We start from the raw sequence: 23,184 nt of genomic DNA, 5'->3' as shown, positions 1-23,184 counted from the left end.
AGGAAAAGAGGGTCTGGGTTGGGTGGCAAGCAGGAAATGACATCACCAGCTCTGCTGAGGAGCATGCTAGGTGGTGGCATTTAACGTGTGTGCTGGAGAGAAGCTTTCATATTAACTTCATCTCAAGAGACAGGCAGAGAGCTGAGGCAGGAGAGTTCCTTGCTGGCACAGTTTATTTATAGGGAGGTGTCATTTATTTGTGGGCCTGTCAGGGTGGCATTCTGTCTGCTCTCCTGAAAGCTTTGAACGTTGCTCTCAAACACTGCCTGTCCTACAGCCTCAGCAGTCCCCATGTCCTCAGGCTGACCTTTTGAAATGAGACACATGTCCCTCAAAGGCTGGTGGAGGGGGAGAAAGCATCCCCTGTGCTCTTGGCCCTCCTTGTCCCCAGGCTGCAGATAAGAGTCCTCCTTCAGGGAGAATCCGAACTTTTTCTTCCAGATGACTCTGGTTCTGAAAGCTGTCAGGCTTCATACTTCCATAAGGCTTCTATTTTCATTCTTATACATTTTCTTCCATGGATATACGGTATCACTCTGTAGCTCAGACTGGGGTGGAAGTTACCATGTAGCCCAGGCTAGCTTCTAACTCTTTGGCAATTGTCCTGCATCAGCCTTTCAAGTGTTGGGATTACATGTGTGAGCTACCATACTCAGTTACCTTCTCTTTCATTCCAAGATCTTGACCCTTCTCCACATGGGAAGGCTGGCTGACTCTTTAATCCACTTGTGGAAATACCTGCACACAAGTTACCTTCATTGTCTCTGGGAGGGCATGTCCTTTCCTGACTGTAATATGGTAGTCACATAGAGGTAGGATACTGGACAGGCAGTCCCTCATTACACTCATTTTTTGTTTTGTTTTAATGGTTTTTTGATACAAATAGGGCTTCCCCATGTAACCCTGAATGTTCTGGTACTTGCTCTATAGACCAGGCTGGCCTCAAACTCACAGAGATTCACCTGCCTCTGTCTCCTGAGAGCAGGGATTAAAGGCTTATGGCTACCACCACCTGGTTCACAGTTTTAAAGAGTTTATAAGCTGAGGGAGGAGAGTCAATCTCTCCCTCTGTGAACCTCAGTCTACAAAATCCTTCTTAGCATTGCTGTGTTGAGTCTCTGTATCTTACTTAGCAGCCACAGATGTCCAGGATGTCCACTGGCAGAGGGTGCAAGCATTTCTGGGTTTTTCCTGTTCAAGTCCAGCCACCCCAGGATGGGAGACAATCTCCTTGCATCATGCCACCGGGCTTATTTCCTCCTCCTTCTTGGATGAGCTCATCAATTCTGTTTCTTCTGAAGTCGTTCTAGACCACATAAAAGATGGCATCCCCCAGCCAGCTTTAGGAGTGACCACAAGTGTATTTGTAACAATCTGAAGAGGCTCCCCAAGCCACCCCTACCTACCCTGTCTGCTCTGTTCCCCATCAGTCACTGCTCTGGCTGAAGGAGTGGGAGACCTCTGTTAAACTGAAGCACGCCTCTGGGAAACACATTAAGCTATTGACAGCTGGACACAAATTAGTTTATCAGGCACAGAGTTGAGGCGCTAGAACGAAGGTGTATCACTTTAGGGTAGAAGAGAGGCAAGCAACTCCACAGATGGGCCTCTCTCCTAAGGAGGGAGCAATGGTATCTTCTGGGGTGCCAGGCCACCAACTGTTTCACTCCTGGCCTTCCTTGTCCCTCTTCCCTGCCTCGAGGATCAAGAGCCCCCAACCCTGCCTCACTCCAGAGTTAATCGTTAGAAGAGCTGGGTAGATGGGCAAATTCAGAGTGAACAGGAGAGAATCAGTGAGTGTTGAGTGATATCGGATGGAAAGGTCTAGAACACAGCACAGAAAAAGCAGGCCCAGGCTCTGAGTCTGCAGGAGTGCAGAGTGACCAGACTGTGCACTGTCATCACAAGAGTTCAGGAGAGGCCAAGCTGGGGGCGGGGAGTGTCACAGCCTGTCAGGGTCAGCACCGAGTTGACAGGCCCAGGGGATGGGTCAGGAGGCCAGGACTGGAAAAGAGGCCACCAGCTGGGAGGAAGTAGAGCACTGTCCCATGTCGTCCAAACAGGCTAATCTCCTCCAGTTTACATCAAAGGCCATGGCTGAGGACTACGGAAGTGAGAGGCAGCTAGCTTGGTGGATGTTGAATCACTCCCCAAGGCAAGGTGTGTCTGCAAATCTGCAGAGACTTGACACCTGCTGGGGTAAACTCACAGCTGTCGCCCTCAGGAGCCACCCGTGGCACACAGCAAGCAGCTGGTCTTGGCCGCACACGTCTTCCATTTAGGTACTCATGCCTTGTCCCCTCATTTCAACTGTCCTCTCCCTCTCTGCAGCCTCCGCCATTTCAAACGTGTCCCATTACTACAAAGGTCTGCCCCAGACAGGAATTTGGACACAGTGCTCTTAGTTTGTGGATTAAAAAAGGGTGACACCCCTCCTTTGCAGGGACCTCACTGGCCTCAGCCAAGTGATGACCCTAACTCCTGCCATCCAGTGGTCTTCATTGTGGCTGCTCCACCCCTGCCATGCCACTTGGTCCCTGCACCTCCTGGTGTGGGTGTCCCCAGATGCCTCTCTGTTTCCCTAGGTAAAGTGTGTCACTTGCGAGCGCTTCTCTGCAGGCTGTGCATGCCTTCTTCCTTGTGGACCAGTTGTCCAGTGTGTGTGCTTGCTTTCCTCCCAGTCACACACCAGACAGGCAATTTTCCTACTTCTCAGTACCCCACCCAAGGCTAGGAATGCACTACACCAGAGGGGCTCAAGAGCCAGCACATCTATCTGCTGTGAATGAGTGTGGAAGGACAAGTCCCCACGTTAGTCCCTGTGTAGAAACCCAGGCAAGTGCGTTTAGTGTCTCCTCTGTTCTCCTTCTTTCTTGCATCATGAACAATTTTTCTGTTTCTGACCAGCAAAGCCTGCATTTGGGACTCTGCAGTGACTTCCTGGAGGACTGTCTCTGTTAGTGTTGCAGCTCTCCTAGGAAGTGTCATGAGCCCACAGCAGCTTCCCCGGTGAATGCATGGGCCCCTGGGCTGGTAGCATCTACAGAGACTCTCTGACTTCTAGTCTTCCTCCCCAGACCATGGGCCCCTAGATAAAATATAAAACAGCAATAGACAGCCTCTGCTTTGCTGTCTTGGCCAATAAGATTTTTGTCAAGCTTTAGTTCTGGAAAATAAAGATATTTTAAGATTTGGCTTCTGACTATATGTCTATTTTAATACAAAACATGCATTTGCAAATGTGTGTGTGGTGTGCTGTCCCCTCCAGGCTGTACCCCTACCCTTGAGCCGCAGAGACCTGGTAACTTCCACCCTGGAGCACATACCATGGCAAGCGCTAGGGGTGGGCAGACACTGGAGGGGGTCACAATAGTTAGGGCTGCAACCTGTCTAGTGGGAAGAGGTAGAAAAGTACAAGTTCACAGAGTTAGCGGTGAGCCCAGCAGTGAGGCGACACCACTGGCAGAAGAGAGGAGTGTGGGGGCGGGGGAGAAAGTCGCTGCATTTACAGAGTCAAAGAAAAGTCCTTCGGAGCAGGTGAGCCTAGAGAGGAGACCCCAGGTGAGTTTAGGGGGACAGTGTTCCAAGGGAAGGAACTGTCAGATGCGAGATGGGGAGGGCCTTGATATACAGTCGCTGGAGCATGGAAAGTCAGGGACGGAGGGTGGAAGGGCAGGGAGCTAAGCCAAAGAAATTAAATTTAAATTAAATTAATTAGTTAACTAATTATATTAATTACATTGATTTAATTAAAATTTTACTTATTTATTATTAACAACGAGAGAAGTCAAATCCTGAAGGATGGAAGTTATAGGGAGACATTTTCATTTGCTTGGTCTGTTTTAAAAATCATTTTTCAAAAGGTTGGGACCCGTCTTCTCACTTCCTCTCATTGTGAACTTTTGGCTGCTGAAAAGAACATATAACACGAAATAACATATAATAGGTTAGTTCCAAGAATCTTAGCTCAACTCTGTCAGTTTGGGGGAGGCAACATTGCTTTCCTCAACTGCTACTGCTGTCCAAGCCAGACTAGGCTTGAGGTCCGGGTGACCAGGGTCGTCTGGGGGAGGAGTGCCAATGCCCAGAGTTTCAGAGAAAGAAAAGCCTAACCCAGCCTGCAGCAGGTAGAGGACACTGGGAAGGAAACAAAGCGTGGAAATGTGTCCTCGCCTGTCCCCTACTCCCCTGGCAGGCTACGGATGTCCTTTCTCCTGCAGCTGCCAGGTGTGTTTGAAAACATCCAAGCTCCATCCTTCACAGAGCAGGAAATAAATATCTCCAGGGGTGTGGACGTGTGTGTGTGTGTGTGTGTGTGTGTGTGTGTGTGTGTGTGTGTGTGTGTGTGTGTTCACGAGCGCGCGCGCAGGCGCTCGCGTGCACACACCTCCCTGCGTGCCTGCGTCTATCATACAACCACAACCCAGATTCCAGCTGCCTCGGGGTGCCAGTGGCTACTATGGGACAATTTGGGTGAGTTTGATGCAGAAAGTGAGATGGAGCTGAGCACATGTTGGGGGAAATACAAGCTGGTGTCCTGGTTAAGAACCAGAATGGTCCTGGAAGCCACAGCCCCCTCTCGGGATCGCAGCCCGCCCTCCTGCCCAAGGCTGTCCCGCCTACCCTCGCCCTCTTCGCAGGAGTTAAGGACCTCCCCGCTGGGCTGGCTGCTCTCCGGTTCCCCCTGCACCGGGCCCTGCGACAGTGGCCGGTGGCCCCCCTCCACCACGCGGAGCCCCAGGGGCCCCAGCGTCTGCGCGCTGGTGCACAGAGGGAGTTAATTGGATCGCGCGGAGGGAGCACCGCACTCCACAAGTGTGGGCGCAGGGCTACTCTTCCCGCCTTGGGTTCCCCCAGGGCTGGGCGAAGTGACCTCCGTAGCCTACCAGGGATGCCCCAAGGGGCTGCAGAAGAGTGGACGACCTGGCGCCGGAGCCAGACCAGGGACTTGGCCGGCAGGTGCTTCGGCTCCTTTTTTCTTCTCCCTTCCTCTTTCCCCTCCCTCCTCACCCTGAAGTAAGATGAGCGTGATGCTGTGGCGCTGGGAACAGAATAATTCCACCATGAAGCTGGTAAGGGCACACGGCAGACTCGCAAGCTCCACTTTGCTCTTTTCCCTGACAGCCTGAATTGTTACTGAAGTGGAAAATCCCCGATTCCACAGTTGGTATTTCTCTTTTTGTTTCGAAGGTAGGTTTCAGTGTGTGTGTGTGTGTGTGTGTGTGTGTGTGTGTGTGTGTGTGTGTGTGTGTGTGTGTGTGTGTGTGTGAAGGGAGCAGAGCTGAGATAGTTATCTCCCCATTCCTTCCACCTCTGTCTCTGTGCCTTGCACCACCTCCAGGGTCATCTCCTTGGTGCAAAGCCGCATTCTCCCAGGCGGCTGTTGGGTCAGCCTGGTCTGCCTCCTGGACCCCTGGCCAGCATTGTGTTGTAGTCCTTTAGAATGCACGTGGCTACTGCTCCCCTGTGGGCTGGCTCATTTGGGGTTGGGGTGGGAATATGTGCCCCCCCCCCCCTTCTTATCCTCCCTCACAGTGTTCTGGTAGTTCTCCTTAAAGCTTGCAAGAAGCCTCCAGGCTTCAGGTACTTTTCCCCTCAGTTTTCAAAAGTAACCGCCGCCGCTTCCCCGGAGAGGTGAGGCCAGTAGTGCTTTCCTTGAGGCTCGGGGAAGTTTGAATTGTTTTCCCATCCCAAGCAGGAAACGTGATCCAATCCAAAGGCTCTTCTCCTGGCTTTGGCTTTGTGAGGTTTTTTTGTTTTTTATCAGATGGTTTCAGCTGACAGGGATAGTGATTCCCCCACTGAAGTTAGAGTGATTCCCCCACTGACTAGAGTGCTACGATCTAGTCAGTGTCCTTAGCATGCAGTGGACAAAGGTTCCCACTTTGCAGATCTAGTACGGAGCTTGGTGTATAATAAAAGCTCAATAAAGAATAGGATGGACAAGCTGGAATTCATACTTTTGGGGGTGAGCTCATTAAAGATGCTGTTTTGAAACAACCCCAGCAAAATAATGGGCACAGAGCCTGAGAGTCTTCACCTAATGAAGTGTGTGTTGGAAAAGCACACCTCAGTGTTCACACTGTGTGTGTGTTATGATTGGCCTGTGTAACCTGAAGCTACGGTTTTACAGCTTGGTTTAAGGTGCAGTAACATTAGCAGACATTCCGCGCCTTTGCTGCTCCAGGTCAGGATGGCAGCTCCTTGCTCCTTTCCTGCAGCCTTCTCCCAGCTTGCTGCAGGAGAGCCAGCGCTCACCTTGCCTCTTCCCCAAGCCGTGCCTGAGCTGCCACCCCGCTATTCAGCACAGGAGGGTCGGGGCCCAGTCTGAATGGCAAAGGTTGCCAGACCTAAGGCTTTTAGGAAGAAAACTGTATGAAGAAAATTCTGTACCAGGCAGGGAAACCATAAAACTGCCCCAGTAGATGGCATCTGGGGACTGGTGACAGGTGCCTGAGGTCAGAACTGGGACGTCCTCGCTGTCTCTTTAGCTATAGAGAGGGCTTTCTTTTGCAGAGGTCAGGGGTCAGTCTTTATTGGGTCTGTCTGAGTCTTTAGACTTGTCTCATTTTCAAATGAACTGTGAGGACCACCTAAGGTGGCTGCACCCCTTTCCCCAAACAGGCAGAGGAGGGGCGGAGGAGCTCAGACAACCTGCTAGCATGCACAAGGCAGTAGTTACTATCCCGAATACCCACAGCCCAGAGCCCAGTCAGGAAAATGCATGGCCGGGTCTTGACATTCAGAGAGAGCCTCGTGTGTCCCCTAAGTGGGCCTCAGCCCTTCCACAGAGTCTGAGAAGCAGCAAATACATTACAAATCAATGTATCAAGCGACCAGCCATCTGCTGGAACTTGCTCTGCCGGGAACGTGACCTTAGTGGACACACCAGCTGCATCACTGAGGGCCTTTTCTCACACCGACTCTGGGTTTTAATTCTAACCTTGCCATTCACTAAATCTGAACCCATTTCCCTTTCTGAAAGACAGGGTTTTGCAGTTCTCTGCCCTTGTGCAAAGATGATACAGGGTGGTCTAGGAACAGGCTCCAGACCAGAGTCTGAAACACTGGTGTGGATTAAGTGGGAAAGCCAATATTCTTGTCACTGTCGTTTTCTTTAGCTATCTGTGTCTCACTTTGCCTGTGATGCTGGGGGAATGGCTTGGAGAAAGCAAACCTTTCTTATCTTTGAATCATTACTGGCTCTCAGCAGGTGGGAGTTCCCTGAGACCGCCTTAGAAGTCAATTGTGTGTGAATAACCGCCCACAATGGGGCCTGGGGCCAGAGGTGGGCGCCTCAACTTTTATCATCGATGCAGTTCAATAAACATGAAGTCGGCTAACCCACAGCTTGAGAATTCATTGTTCTAGTTGAATAGTGGAGCAGAGGTTTTACTTCATGTTTTATTTTGAAGCTAATTGGATTTCAAAAAAAATAAGGTCAAGAATCATTAGAGACAAAGTTTGAATCTCTCTGTGTTATCTCTGCAGGGGAATGTCAGAAATGCACCTGCCCACCTTGGAGAGAAGGCAGTGACTGGTAGATCTTCAATGAAACAAAGTGAGAGGAGGTGACTGCTCAGGCCTGATGCTCCTGCTGGGAGTGGATAAGCTTAGGCACAGCCAGGAGCATACTGTGGGTGACTGGGACATCCTTGTCATCCCTCAGCTCCCTTCTCTTAGATTCTTTGGTGTTAGGCAGGGCATGGAGAGACAAGGAGGTGATGCTGGAGCAGCTGGTATCACAGGAGACGTGGTAGCATCCAACCGACAGAGTGGTGGGAGAAAAGATACCCAGAGAAGCACTGGTCCCCCCCCCCCCCACACTTGCAGTCTGTTCTAGCGCAGAGCCCAGGCTCTGGTCATGTGACTTCTAGACCTTGGCTTCCAGGTCTGAAACCAGGGACCAGAGCATCTCTCAAGACTGCTGTGAAAATTAGGGAGAAGATGCTTGGGGCGGGTAATTAGTTGATGGGAGGTGAAGAGCAGCCATCTGACTAGGAGGTGATCTAGGAGTGTGTGTGTGTGCATGTCTCTGCACACAGAGAAGGGAGCAGTGCCCCTCATGGCCAGCCATGCCAAGCTTGAGGAAATATCACTCAAGACTCTTTCTGTCCAACTTTTCCTTATATCTCAAATCTTACACAGTGACCATACATTTGTGGTCAAGAAGAGATAAAAAGAGTTGCTAAAATAATCTTAATAGCCTGTGTGTAGGGAGACTTTATTTTGCAGATTACATGGATTCTATTTCATCTTCCCACAACTCCAAGAACCAGAAACTATTTGATAATAACCCCTGCTTGTCCAGATGAGGACAAGGAGGCTCAGAGTTCCGTGACTTGCCTCTGGTTTTTCAGTGGCAATGACGGGGCATCACACTGCTCGCTTCCGAGACCTGTGTGCCTCCTAGAGACCAGCAGGGCTGGGGCACAGATAGAGCTGCAAGAGTGTGTGACCTGACCACGCCCTCTGCAGTGTTTCTCTTTGTGGGCCTCTTTGTGAGCTGCTCTGGCCTATTGCCCTGCTTTCACTGGGGGCTGCTGGGAACAAGGTGCAGAGGAAAGTCAGGGTGGGTGAGTAGTCCTGAAAACAAACAAACAAACAAACAAAAACAAAAATCAAAACACTTACAGGGCCCTCCCTCAAAATGATGGAGAAAGCAGCCCTGAATGGGGAATAATGAAAAATAATGATGCTGAATGTGCCACTAACCTTTGACCTTTCCCCAGAGGCACTGGTCAGTCTGCTCCCCACCCCCCACCCCCACCCCCGAGTGCACCCTCCGCCTGCCCTTAGCTAGGCTCATAGGGAAATTAGAAGGAGTCAGGGGCTGTGGCCTCTGTGTGCCTCCTACAGTTGTTCTCCTTAGATTCAAAGCCCAGGAGGCACCAGTACTGCGGAGCCTGCTGCAGTCCCTCAGGTGCCGTCTTCAGAACACGAGCGTGCTTGCTCACTTTGGCAGCACATACAGAGAAGATTAGCATGGTCCCCGTGCAAGGAGGACACTCAAATCTGTGAAGCATTCCGTATTCTTAATATATGAGAGAAAACAACAGTAACAACAACAAACCCAAAAGACGAGGGTGCATCTTGGGGGATGGGTCAGTGGGTAAGGTGATTGCTGAGCCAGCTGGAACCTGAGTTCAGATCCCCAGCAGTCATAAAAATAGCTGAGTGGGGTGGCCTGTGCCTGTAGCCATACCCACTGGGGAGGCGGAGAGAGCAAATCCCAGAGGCGTGCTGAGCAGCTAGCTAGTCTCGCTGAAATGGTGGACTCCAGGCTCAGTGAGAGACTGTGTCTAAAGAAAGAAGATGGGGAGTGGTAGAGGAAGGCACTCAAGTTGACCTCTGGCCTCCACAACATGCATGTGGGCGGGCACATCTGCCCACACACATACACCATGCACGAACAACACACGTGCCTCTTCGGGGTTTTCTTTTTCCAGCTTAGCTTGAAATATAATTGCCACGTAAAGAAAGAAAGAAATATTTAAGGTGCTCCGTGCAATGGTTTTGACGTATGTTCGCACAGTGAAATGATCACTACCATGACACTAACGCACACATCCCTTGCCGCAGTGAGCTCTTCCTCACCTCTACCTGAATAGGCTGTTTCTCATTTCATCAGCTACATTTTTTTTTTCAGAATAAAGTTCACTGGCACTCATTAGAAGTTACTCCCGTCTTTCACTGGGAAATATCAGTTATTTCTGCTCTTGGACATTGTAAGGTTTTTCTCTGCTTTCCACTAATTGTAACTGGCACAGACTTTTCCATCTGCTGGCTACTGGACTCTATCTGTTTTCTGTTAGTCCCTTAATGCTCAAGGGCAAGAAATTCCACCCTTTCTTCAAGAAGCCAGGTTGGGGTAGACAGGAATGCTTCCATATGAATCTCTACTGTGCGTAATAAGCCTTGCTTTCATTTCAGAATCAAAACTGTCGCATATGCAGAAGGTTTAGCTTTGGTTAATTACTGGGGAAGTAAAGACTGGAATATTGAAGAAGAAAGCAAAACCCCTGAAATTAGCAAGTAACTTCTTTGGATGACATTTGGGGCAGTTACCCATTTTCCTTCATTTTTGTGTTAATAGAGGCATAGAGATTTATAATTAGTCCCTCTGGTGACCCAGCTGTGCCTATGTTACCGACATAATTGTTTTTGTATGGAGTTAGTACAAAACAGTTTTCGGTTTCTATTTCTGACCTCTACTATATAATGCCACCCACCCAGAAGACATGTGGCTAACTAAGCTCTTCCTTAGGGTCTCTAATCTATCTAGGACATGTAGGCTGCTGTCATCCCAGCCAGCCACCAGCCCAGGGCTCGTCCCAAGGGTTGTCCTTGTGATTTTCATGTCATTGCAGATGTGCTGGCTGTGATGTGATAAGGGCTACAGGCTGAGAGGTGGTAAGACAGCCAGAGAGCCAAGCCAGCCACCCAGGATGCTGTGGGGCAGGGGGGCAGGATGAGGTGATGCGGGTCTGCTCAGACACGGCAACTAGACATGTGTGCTGGAGAGACTTGGAAAGGCTGGGAGGTGGGAGAGGCTTGTCCTTGCTGCTGAAACTGTTAACTCCATCCTGTCGTGAAACTGTGAGGTGAGACACAGATGCTGTCACCCAGGTGAAGTTTCAGGATTCTGGACTCACAGACAATGGTGCCATCCCGAGTCAGAAGTCTTCAGTGCAGCTGAGCTTGTAAAGGACGAAGTCCCGAATGTCCGTGGCATTCAAGGCCTTCTGTGTGGTTGTGTTTTAGCCGTCTGTCTCTACTTGTCTGTGCTGCTTCCAGGTAGGAGCTGTTCATTCCAGCGGGCAGAGCCAGCAGAGGTCTTCTGTACTCAGGCTTTTTAGTTTTTAACTTGTCTGTATACTTGTCTATTTTCTCTTTTAACATTCATTGGTATTGTTTATGTGTATATATGATGTATATGCAAGTGTGTGCAGAACAGAGGACAATTTTGGGGTGTCAGCTTTCTCCTTGTTGAGGCAGGAGCTGTCTTGTTATTGCTGATCACCCTACTCCAGGCAATTCTCCTGTCTCGGTTTCCTATCTCACAGTAGGAATGCTGGGATTACAGATGGGTGCTACCATCAGGCTTTTGTCTTCCCTCTTCCTCCCAGAGCCGAAGACTGAACTTGGGGCCTGGTGTTTGCTAGGCAAGTGCTCTACTCCTGAACTAAATCCTCACCCCCATAATTTACTTATTTTTAATTTATATGCCTTGATGTTTTGCCTGCATGTATGTCTGTGTAAGGGTGTCAGAGCTAATACACAATCAAGTTAAATCCTGAATCCCACTACCTTAAGCATTGTGACCTTGGACAGGTCATGTATCCTCCACACCTCCTCTGTTATAAGCATCATGGGGATTCTGTAAGAGTTAAATGAGCTATTGCAAACCAAGTCTCAATCCAGGGCCTGAGTTATAAAGTCATCAAGCCGAGGTGAGGAATTGTCCTCTCTGAGCCTGGTGAGGCACTGAGGATAGGCATGTTATTGTTTGGGTTGGAACTTAAGCTGAGCAGTAGACTCAGGAGATGCGCTTATTTGATCTGTCAGTTTCCCCATATGGTCTTGTGGAGGGTAAGAATCACCATGCTTGCATGCTGGACTCAAACTCCATTTGACTGACTTTGAGCTAAGCAGCCACAGCCAGAATGGACAGCAGAGTCCAGGACTGAGAATCCTGGAATGTCATGACTGTCAGACAGGGAGTCCCAGCCATGCACTTCAGAGAGGGACCAGCCTAGGGCTTCTTGTTTATGACCCCTCACCACACACCTGCCATTACTCACCCTTTGAGTCTCTCTAACAGAGGCGCAAAAAGAAGAGCCAGGGCTTAGAACTGCGCCTGGAAAAGCCATGTTTCTTTGGCAATGGGCTGCAGATGACGTAACCCTGTGGTATCTCGTTACCCAGTTCTTGGCTAATCTTTGTATAAAACTTGTTTAGGTGAAATTTGAGTCTGGAGAAGCCAGTTAAAGTACATTACTTTCTCGCTGTTGAATGCCTCCTGTACTTGGGATAACATTTAATCTAAAGAGTAAAGTGATATTTCCTGAGATAGCAATGAGTTCATGTTTGGAAATTAAACCAACTGAGTTTATTGCATCATTTTTTTTTAAAGTGCAAACTGTGGTAGTAGATGTTCTCTCTACCAAGTAATGTCTAGCCTGGCCGCTGCACTGGGAGTGTGGGGAGCCATAGACATAGCAGTTTTCAACTCTTAGAAGCAGACCCACTGCCTCTCTGGCTGTGTATTATTCCAGCTTGAGCCATATTTTGGTCTAAGGGGGCTATTATTTGAATATGTAGTTTTCAGGTCCAGGGAAACTCGGCAGCCAGGCCTGTTTTAGATCATGCTTCCTGACTTTGTGCAACTTGTTCCCTGCCCTTTTACCCTTTGCAAGATGCTTCACCCTCTGTGAAGGATGAATGAGCAGCCACCTTATGTCTGAGAAGGAGACTGCTGCTCGTGGGCACGTGTGGATGGCAAGCTAGCCAAAGAGAGGAAAGAGTGAATGTGGGAAATCAGAGGATGAAACATCTCCCTGTCCCTTTTTTCCCCAAGTTGTGTATATTATAGACATGTGAGGATCCATTATGATTGACCTAAACTCCTAAAAGGCACTTGACAAAGATTGTCTACAGTTCCATCCCATGACATTTAAACTGCAAAATCCTGGGGCTGGAGAGATGGCTCAGTGGTTAAGAGCACTGGCTACCCTTCCAGACGACACAAGTTTGGTTCCCAGCACCCACATGGTGCCTCACAATGTAGAACTGTGAGCCTCACATGGTGCCTCACATGGAGTCACATCTGTAACTCCAGTCCCAGGGGATCAGACACGCCAGGCATGCATGCAACACAGATACACATACAAGCAAAACACCAAACATGTAAAATAAAAATGAAACTGCCAAGTCCTATTGACTGGATCTACATGGGTGTGGATGTGGATAAAGAATGTCATCTCACATGCCTTGATTTTGACTGTGTCATCCGCATCCTTCCTAGCACATGCATTTTCACAGAAGAGCTGATACTTATCTTACTTGGAGAATATGGTTTTGGGCTGAGATCCAGAGCCAGTCACCAATCCCTTTTCATCAGAATCAATGGCAGCCACAGAGGTGCCGTCCTTTCGTTCCCTAGAAGTCACCCAGCACCTGCTACATGCCCAGTGCATAGTCACCACTTTTATTTTTCAGCAGTATGCAGAGTGATTGTATGCAATCCAGGGTTTCTTATTATAAGCCTAATAAAAACAAGTAAGTCCTTGGGGTAGCTAGTGGGAAGAGCTGAATCTCTTGTGGCTCTAAACCTCTTGGTTTTAGCTGCAGCTGGGTCCCAACCCAGCAGCGGTTCACTCCACCATCAACATTGGCTAAGCATTTCCAGGGTTCTGCAGTAACATGTTATGTCCTAGATGTTTGAGGGCAGCTCCAATAATCTTCTGGCATGGCTCCTGGGTAAACCCCAACACACTGGGTCTGGGGAAAATGGAGAATGTAGACATCTACCTTGCACCTGTCATTTGGATGCCGCCTCATATGTGTCCTGCAGGCTTCTTCCCACACCTTTCCTCCTTGGAGAATGTGATCCTGGACTGAGACTGGGGCAAGACACCAGGCCCTTTACATCAGAAGCAAGTTATCACAAGGCCCCGTTACTTCTGGGTTTTACCGTGTGTTCCCAAGAAGGACCCAGTAGGTTCTGGGTCTCAACTTAGTGGATGTAGAGTTAATTAACCTGTTGTATATAATAACAGGCTATCTGATGAAGACATTTAATTCTGATACTTGCAGTCACATTTGGAAGATGGGTTGAGCCTCCTTGAATTTCTGTGGCATCAGACTGTCCATTGGAGTGGTGGCTCTCTAGTTGCTCTGGGTCTTAAATGCTTTGCATGCACCAAATGCTGTGTCCAGTCCAGGAAATAGGAAGGTGAGGAAGATCCCGCTCCCTCCCCCCCCCCCAGCATTTGTGCTCTGGAGGGCTTCTCTTGTAAGCGTGAGCTGGATGCTGGTGTTGCAGGAAAGGCATCCGCTGGTGAGCGTGCCTCTCAGTAGGCTCACAGGCAGGGCTTGCCAACTGGTTGTCAGTGGCAAGCGGAGACAAGGAGAGTTTGAAGAGTCCTGAGGCTTTTAGCCTGGGAAATGCGTACTGCAGTCCTGAGAGATCCGTAAGGCAAGAGGGAGTTGCAGCAGAGAGTAGCCAGCTAGACATGATGGATTGGTTTTGGCAGTACCACGTTGGAAGTTATTCATAGCATTTTTCAAGTTCTGTTGAATATTTATCTACACTGTGGTCCAAATGGTACAAGTGGAATGTGAATCAACGTAAGCAATGCCTGTGCCCCCATCCCTCCTCTCCTCCTGGGGACAGAACCCGTGGCCTTCACTAAGCTGCCTTGTTAGCTCCCTAGCTCCAGGACAGTTGATAAATTGCAGAGACTCTGACTGAATCCAAAGGCAAGCTGCCTTCTTACCTCGCCTGCTTGAGTCCACAGGGTCAGCCTAACCTGTCTCACCCCAGGCTCTAAGGAATGAGGAGAAAGAGGGCCAGAGGTGCCTCTCCTGAGAGTAAAAAGGACTTCATGGAGCCTTGTGCCTGGCTTTAAACACAGCAACACTACCTACTGGTGACCTGGGGTCCCAAGGCATCCTTTGGTATCCAGGTAGAACTGGTACCCAGACTCCTGCCAATAGCACAAGCTGTGATGCTCAGGTACCTGTGTAAAATGGTGTTTTCATATGACCTACACACACCTTTCTGTGTTCTTTAACTCATCTGTGCATCACTTACAGAACTTAATAATTGAATGGCATGTAATTAGTTATTACACACATTGTTTAGGTCTGGACACGTTCAGCAGAAATGCAGTTTTTAAAAAAGATTTTTGATCTGTTTGCTGATGGAATTGCAGATTAGGAATCTGTGGACACACAGAGGGTGCCCTACACTGACCTGTGCCAAGCCAGATTAGGCACAACTCCTCTTGTGGGAAGAGCAACCTGGTTATAGAGAAAATGCCAAATAAATGAGTAGAGAGTCATTTTCCTGGGAACCTAAGTGGGAACTTGGGACAAAGGGCAAAGGGGAAAAGTTCCATTTCTTTCCATGAATGTGGTTGCTTGCTGCCAAGCTTTCCACAGAGAAACTGGGGCAAGCAGACTCATGTGGACAGAACACTTCTACACACTACTCAGCATGAACCTAGAGCTGCCATTTGTGTGTGTGTGTGTGTGTGTGTGTGTGTAAACAGCATGCCAGATGGATGACTGGCTTCTCAGCAGGACATAGAACCCCTGCCCCTCCCCGAGGTGGCTACTGAAGCTGAGGAGGGAGTCTGTGATGCACTGACATTAGCAACAGCATAACTTGGTCCAGATCATCATGATCTTGGACCAATGACAATTCGTCTGGACTTCAGAGTCTCTGGTGGGAACCCTGGAAGATTAGCTGAGTCTTTTCTCATGGGGAGTCAGCACTAGTGCTCAGTAGATGGTAGATGGAGTTAAGAGGGTTCTGGGAATGGCTCAGTGGTTAAGAATACTTAGTCCTCTGGCAAAGGACTCAAGTTCATAGCCCAGCACCCATGTCAGGTGGGCCACAGCCACCTGTAACTTCAGCTCTTGGGAGGTTCAGTGTCTCCCTCTAGCCCTCATGGGCTCTATATGCATGTGCATGCACACATACCCACACACCTCTAATTAAAAATAGTATTTTTTTTTTATTTAAAAAAGGTTCTAGAAATTCGGACTTGTCTGCAGGCTAAGGGACCTTTAGAAAACTTCCCGAAGCTGGGACTTGAGGGCCAGCTGGAGGGAGGTGGGGTGAGAAAGGGGAGATTGCAGGTGGGGTGAATGGTAAGGGGAAAGGCACGGATTTTCGTGACTTTATGAAATCTTTGTGCAGCTAGCAGGAGAGCGACTCGTGCGTCCTAGGTGTTCCTGGCTCAGAGGACTAGGATTGACTCTCTTCTTAGAGAGCCTACATGCCAACCCTGACGTTTACTTGCTCCATTCCAAGCAGTGTGGTGCCAAGGATAATTTAGCGTGAATATTTCAAGGGTAATACGTTCCAGATGTAGTGCTAAATAACGCCCCCATCAGCCCCCCACCTTTGCTCTTTCTACTCCTGCAAGCCAGGGTTTCTCGGCCCATCTCCTGGTTGACATCTGCTTGACAGACAAGTCCCTGAAGCCTGTCCCACAGGTTACAGGATGTCCAGTAGTGCCCTTAGCACCTGCCTTTTGTGATGTATTTGGTGCCAATTCCGTCATCTCAGCTTTTGGGAGGTAAAAGCATAAAGATTGGGAATTCAAGGGTAACCTGGGCTACAGAAGATAATGTCTCAAAAAAAAAAAAGGCATTGTTAAGCCCCTGAAATACTAAGGTCAACTGGGTATGGTGGTGCACAACCTTAGTCCCAGCACTCAGGAGATAGAGGCAGTTGGATCTCTAAGCTTGAGGCCAGTCTGGTCTACAGAGTGAGTTCTAGGACAGCCAAGGCTACACAGAGAAACTCTGCCTCAAAAAATGGAAAGAAGAGAGGGAGAGAGAGAAAGAGAGAGAGAGAGAGAGAGAGAGAGAGAGAGAGAGAGAGAGAGAGAAGGGAAGAGGGAGGGAAGAAACAAAGAAAGGAAGAAAGAAAGAAATTCCAAGGTCCATTCCTTGATGTTCTCAAACCTTTGGTATAGGGAGGTTTGACCTGCCCTCCCCGAGCCCCAAGTAGAAGACATGGATGTGTTTGCAGGCCTCACTGTTACTGGAACTGGTATGAGGTTGGTAGCTTAGCAATGCACAGAGCCTTGGGTTTCATCCCCAGCATGCATAAAACTGGGTGTGACGGTGCATGCCTATAATCCTACACCTAAGAAAGGAGGCAGGAGAATCTGAAGTTCAGGGTCATCCTCCATTACATAGTGAGTTTGAGGCCAGCTTGGGATACACAAGACTCTTTCTCAAAAGCAAGCAAACAGCAAGAATGGGGACAGCCTAAAATGGCTTACTGTTGGGCCCTTTGTGAATATCAGCTAGGCATAGACTGGAATCAAATCAAAGAGAATCATGCAAGTTGGTATAAGAGAAGTGAACCCAGGTCTCATCTTAGAAATGAATCGGTCAGGTCTCGATTAAAGACAGAATCACTCATGCCCTCTGAGTATGGACTGTCCAATGGTGAGATGAAGAATTGGTTGGACAGGATAGACTATAATTGGGCTAAGCATCTTGGCACACTGTTTTGCACATTGCTAGTTGTCTTGCAGTAGCGCTGGGGCCTCTCTGCCCCTCCCTGGAACAGAGCCCCAGCTGTATGAAGCATGGAGAAGTCATGAAGATTCTTTACATTCTCAGACTACTTTCTGGGAATCTTGCAAAGCCCCGACTTCTTCTCTGATTACTCTTCTCATGGCTGAGTTCAACAGCATTTTGCAAACCTGGACTTTGAATCTGGGAAAATGCTTTATGACCATTTTTATGACCTCAAAGCAACCCACAAAGGCAACTAACTTCCTTCTCTCTGCCAAAGGGGAAAAACCAAGGGCCTGGTAAGTTGCCCAGGATCTCCCCGGCTCTGCCGTTCATTGTATGCAGCACTCGTGTACCCAGAAGGGCCATGGCTTGCTCCGGGAAGGAGCCTGTCAGCAGCCTTGGCCCACATTCTTACGGCCCTCATGGTCTTCCCCGGGAAGGAGGATGGCCCAGTTCAGAGAGCCATATACGGTCAGGGCTGTATGTTTTCAATGCGGAGTTCCAGTGCAAACCCATTCTTTTATACTTGAGCCAGCTGACATCCAGAGAGGGAAAGGGATTTGCTTAAGGTCACAGACCAACAACCCTGACTACAGCCCAATGCAGTTTTTACTCTCGGGTGCCCCAGGAGCCATTTTTCCTTCATAGAGGCAGAATAGTCTGATGAGTACATCCAGGGCTTCTCAGGGTGCAAGGTAGTCTAAGAAACAGAACAAGGCTGCTGGAGTCTGGTTTCCTCAGTCCCTGTCCAGCACAGCTACTCACCTGTGCAACCATCCAGACCTCAAATTTTCTCATCTGTGTGGGGGATAACCGTGGTCCCTCTTCTCCTGGGATCTGTGGAAGACTGTGGAGGGCTCATGGCAGTACCTGTCACAGCACAGTATTACTGCTATTCTGGCTATTGTATGAGTTCTCAGCTGCTGCTCACTGGCTCTGTGACCCCAAGAAAGTGATCTAGCATCTCTGAGCCTTGGGTATCCTTTCTGTAGTGATAATTCTGGTGTAGTATGGTAGCTGATCCAAAATCAGAACATGTCCGTTTGGAAGATTCAAGTATACTCACATCTCTCATCCCAAGACGTGAGGATGCCATGGAGGAGTCAGCTATAGCTTTGACTTGGCTCAGCCCCACACAGTTGCTTGGGTCTCTCCTTTCCCAAGAGTTGGACTCAGGGGAGCATCTGCTGACTCTTCGGCATCAGTGACTTGACCACTTAAAGAGAAGACTGCTGTATTTTTCAGGCACAAGGGAGATGGCTCCATCAGTAAAATATTTGCTGAGCAAGGGTGAGGACCTGAGTTGAGTCCTGTCATTTATGAAAAGCCAGGCACTGAGGCATATGTGTGTAATCTCAGCACAGGAGGTTTCTTCTGGCTCCTGGGTCAGTCATTCTTGCTGTATCAGTGAGCTTCAGGTGGAGTGGGAGATTCTATGGAACAATAAGGTGGAGGGTGACAGAAGAAGACACCAGCTATCAAACACACACAGAGAGAGAGAGAGAGAGAGAGAGAGAGAGAGAGAGAGAGAGAGAGAGAGAGAGAGAGAGAGAAAGTACTACCTGCATTTTCAAATTCAAGTCACAGTGATGGGGCACTTGCTGCATAGGCAGAACTGTTCTATCGCCTTACATGGATTATCTCATTTATCTGCACAACAGCCTTGTGGCTTATGTACTATTAGTGTTCCCCTTTGATAGATAGTGAAACCAAGTCTCAAAAGATAGCTGGCCCAAAGTTATAGACTTAGTGAAAAGGAGAACCACAATTTTGAGCTCAGATCAATCTGGCTTAAAGAATCTATACCCATAAGCCCTCATTAGAAACTATGCCTAGCCCCAACTGCAGTCAAGTCTCATATCGAGCAGACATCACTCACAGTAAGAATGCCAAGAAACAGTGGCACTTGGTCCCAGGTTAACCATTACCACCTCACCAGCTGCTGGATGGCAGGAGGACAAGCCTTCCCCTGCCCCACCCACCCTGCACTTCACATCTGCTGGGGCCTGTGAGCAGCCAGCCTGCAGAGCGCCTTTCCTTTTGCCGGGAGCATAGGCTAACAGATCTGTAGGAAGCTGGGCCTGGGAACTGTTCAGAGGAGCTCCTGGCTCCCCAGGAAAGCTCCAGCCCATTGCTGTTGGTGAATTCATATGGCAAAGCGGTTGGGGTGCTGTAGAGTCTTTCTCCCCCACAAAACAGTTCCCAAGGGAGGATATCAACAACGGTTACTTTTCTTAAGCTAGGTAGGAGCTTGGGATGGGCAAGTGGTTGGTTAGTAGGGAGGGCTGTGACCATCCACGTGGCAGCCACCCAGTCTCCCCAAGGAAGACCTGGCCAGGGGAGAGGTAGAAGCAGGTGGAGGTGTTGGAAAAGTTGTAGGACTTGGGACTGACTCCTCCAAACGTCAGCATTATCATCACTGGCTCCATGTTCTGGGCTTCACTTGTGCCTCCTCTATATGGAGATGGTCACCTGTTTCTATCTCATAAGACTGGAGGGAGGGGTAGCAAACATTGAACAGCGGTGCTAATGGGTTGCCCAGCTGCTGTGGACATTTCTCCTGCCCTCTCTGCTCAGCACAGCACTGGGCCTCCAGAGGGAGGGGCCAGAGAGTGCTTACTCCGCATATGTGTGGCAGAGAGGAAACCCATTCTGAGACCTAATGGAGAATGTCTCTGCCTGTTTTCCCAGACACATATGCCTAGGCCAGGTCACAGGCCTCAAAAGTGTCTGTGCCGGGGGCACTTGCTAAAGTTCTGTGGCTATTTCCTCTCCCCACAAAATCCCAGCAGTCAAAACTCTCACTGCCAAAGTGCATGAGTCTCAGCAGTTGGTACATGGCCCCTACTCCTACCCAGAGCAGGACTTGGCTAGTGTCTTGGCTTCTCAGGCCTGGCTGCCCCCTAGGCTGCAGCAAGGGAGACTTTTGGACTCACTATAGAGCCGTGTTCTAGCTGTCTGGATGCCATTGGCACATGAGGCTTGTGGGGGAGCAGAGCTCTGGGCCTATGGGCCTCTGCTGTTCTTTGAGGCAGCTGGAGGCAAAGGCCTTCTCTGGAAATTTCCCAGCAGTTAGGGAGCCCACTGGGCAGGCCTCGCTGCATGCCTGGTTTATGTGTCCCTTCTGAACAGCCCTTCTGCCTTATTTGAGACTTCCGGCTACATTGATTGATAGGTGCCCTTGATACTCCTATCTGGACATGCTTTCTAGGCTCACTGAAGCATAATGCCGTAGCACATTCTTCCTTAGAAGTTACATTTGGTATGTTCTGAGGAGGTTTTGGGTGCTTAACTTTAAAACTGCAGAGTAAGAATTTTGAGAATTGGAGTTGTGAGGAATGGAGGAAGCTGGTGGAAGCCAGGGAGCACCCCACAACTCCGTCTGAGTGGGTCTTTTTCTATAGGACTGTTGGAATGGGTGCCCTGCATTGTCCTGGGTGCAAACATTAAATTTGAAGATGTCTGGTTTTGGATTAGAGCTTTTTGGTGTGTGTCTAATCAGTTCCTCCTTTTATGGTAACTGAATTTAGAAAAGTCAATCAAAGCAGCTGAAATTCCAGCAAAGTTGCAATAGAATGTATTCATGAAGCTTCGTTTCAGATCTCCCTAGAGTATTCGCTCCCCTTCAAAGGCTCTCTTCTCTCCCTCCCCTCGCTGTCACCATCCTCCAGCCTCTTGTACCTGTGGCCTGACCTCCCCGCTTCCTCTCGTGACCCCACCTCTCAGGTTGACCTCCTGAGAACGGAAATGACATTGCGTTGCACACTATTGAAGCCTCTCTGTGGCTGTCCCCTGCATGTAGAAGAGACTCCATCTCACCTCACCCTGGAAGTGGCGGCCTGGGAGATCCTCTGTCATCTTTCCTCTGCTTGCCTCCTATCACCTCCTATTAGTCCCTGGAGAGGATGGATGGCATGCTGAGGTAAGATGTTGTTGCTATTGTGGTTAGATTGCAAAGTTAGGTATCTTTTTTAATCTTTGTGTGATCTAGTTTGTGGCCTACACTTCTGATTGTTTTAACCTCCTAAGGACTGCTGGGGAGGAACTCAGCTCATTTGCCTAACAAAACAGGCAGGACCTCACCCTACAGAAAGCTGGGACCTTATATGCCGCTGTTGCTGGCAATGGATATAACAGCCATTTTCCCAGAAGATGGTTCCTTTATCGAGTACGGTCTAGAATATTCTTTGTGACATCTTGCTAAAACTGGCTATGGCAGGTCTACCAGGGATTTGGCCAAATTTGGCCCCATGAGCAATGAATTACTTTCTTGCCATTGCTGCTGACCTGTGCTCCCCTTAGGACAAGTGTGTACGTTTACAGGCCGGCTGGAGAGAAGATACCAGCCACCTTTCCCTCCTGTGATTGTGAACTTGCACCTAGCGATTTCTTAGTTCTTCCACTTAGGTCTGTGCCCTTTCCCACTTCCCGCTCACGTATTTGGATAATTAATTACAAATTACCCCCTCCTGTAACTCTGCCCTAGTTTCATTCTTAGGGGAGGGAAGGGTTTGCTTGGTTTACACTTCCGGGTCACTGTCCATTGAGGGAAGTCAAGGCAGGATGCTGTAGCAGCAACCACGGAGGAATGCTCCTTGCTCACCTGTCCTCTCCCTCCCTCCCAAGGGCACAGGTAGCTAACTTCCTTTATAGCCCAGGACCACCTCCCCTGGGATGGTGCTGCACACAATAGGCTAGGTCTTCCCGAGTCAGTAATCCTGACAATTCCCCAAAGACAGACTAACCTGGCGAAATTACTCAGTTGAGATTCCTTTCAGGTAATTCTAGGCTGTGTCAAGTTGACAGTTAATGCAAACTAGGGCAAACTGAGATTCTATATGTTGAAAACTGAATTCAAAGAGAATTTTAAATGGGGTGATCATTGAAGTCAGCGGTTTAACTTCAAAGCCATGGGTGCCCTACTTAGTGTCCTGTGATGTGGGCACCACACTAGCTCCTGTCCCCAGCTCCCGACGGAGACCAAACACCCTGCCCAGTGCCCCAGGCTATGCCAGGCTTCTGGCCTGACTCTGGTGGGCCATTTCCCTGTAACCAAATTATTCCCAAGAGCTCACAAAGTGGGGCAGTAAGTTATTTCCAATGAATTGTGAACGTTCTCAGAGACGTCTCATGCTGTTTTGATAAGTCCAATAGATTAGATATTTTAAATTCTCCAGTAAATATATTTGTAATGTTTGACTTAGCACCTTGTCACCAAGTATAGTCATTCTTATATGAGATTTGCCATTTTTGCCTGACTTGTCTACAGCTTGTGTCACTTACTTATTTCCTGTTCTCTTCACATTGACTACTTAATCTGAATAACTTTATGTAAAGAGAAAACTGTTTAACTGCTCTAACTTTTTATACTGCTGGGGATCAAACTCACGGCCTTATGTATGCTCAGCATGCGCTCTGCCACTAGCCCTGCCCACTCTCCAAGCTATCGGTGACCAGTGAGAAATAAAGAGACCTAAGGGGAGGCTCCCATGATGGTCAGGATGTTTTGGTGGGGAACGTAGACACCAGTGAAAAAGCTGATTCACAAGGAGAGTGAAAGTCACCTCCAGGACAGGATTGCTTTTGGCCTTTGCCATAGGACAAATGTGGGCAGTCGCTTCTTTTCCTGGCATAAGACTTTGTAGGTGTTGCAGCCCTCCTTGGCTCTGGGCAGGGCTGGCTGGGCAATGCTCTCCTCTGTCAGTTCCTCAGATGGCGGTGCTGGTGAAAGACCCTGTGAGAAGGTGTCCACTTGAGTTCAGCTGGCTTCGAGGATGGAAATAAATCTGTTCCCCAGTGGTCTTGTGTGGTGAGCAGCTCCTAAGAGCGGGGCTGGACACTGAACTGCACATAGATGGCGGGGGTGGGGGTGGGTGGGATGGAGGTGGAGGGGGTATGAGCCTTAGGAACTGG

At 49.0% G+C, this 23,184-nt stretch overlaps 1 protein-coding gene and 1 pseudogene across 11 annotated transcripts in view; both read left to right on the top strand.

The window, feature by feature from the left end:
* Positions 1 to 23,184, top strand: part of Nav2 (neuron navigator 2) — a 654,337-nt gene that overhangs the window by 347,596 nt on the left and 283,557 nt on the right. The window contains exon 1 of one of the 11 annotated variants that reach the window (XM_076543379.1): positions 4,706 to 5,072. The exons of the other annotated variants lie outside the window; for them this stretch is intronic. Coding sequence (XP_076399494.1) covers positions 5,022 to 5,072 — 51 coding nt within the window. The 5' untranslated portion in view covers positions 4,706 to 5,021. Of the gene's footprint in view, positions 1 to 4,705; positions 5,073 to 23,184 lie in introns of those variants that run through there. 11 annotated transcript variants of the gene reach the window in all.
* LOC121826962 (U6 spliceosomal RNA) lies at positions 8,938 to 9,037 on the top strand (annotated as a pseudogene).

Source organism: Peromyscus maniculatus, chromosome 1 (assembly GCF_049852395.1).
Source record: "Peromyscus maniculatus bairdii isolate BWxNUB_F1_BW_parent chromosome 1, HU_Pman_BW_mat_3.1, whole genome shotgun sequence".
NCBI lineage: Eukaryota > Metazoa > Chordata > Mammalia > Rodentia > Cricetidae > Peromyscus > Peromyscus maniculatus.
This window is presented reverse-complemented; position numbering and strand designations above follow the sequence as displayed.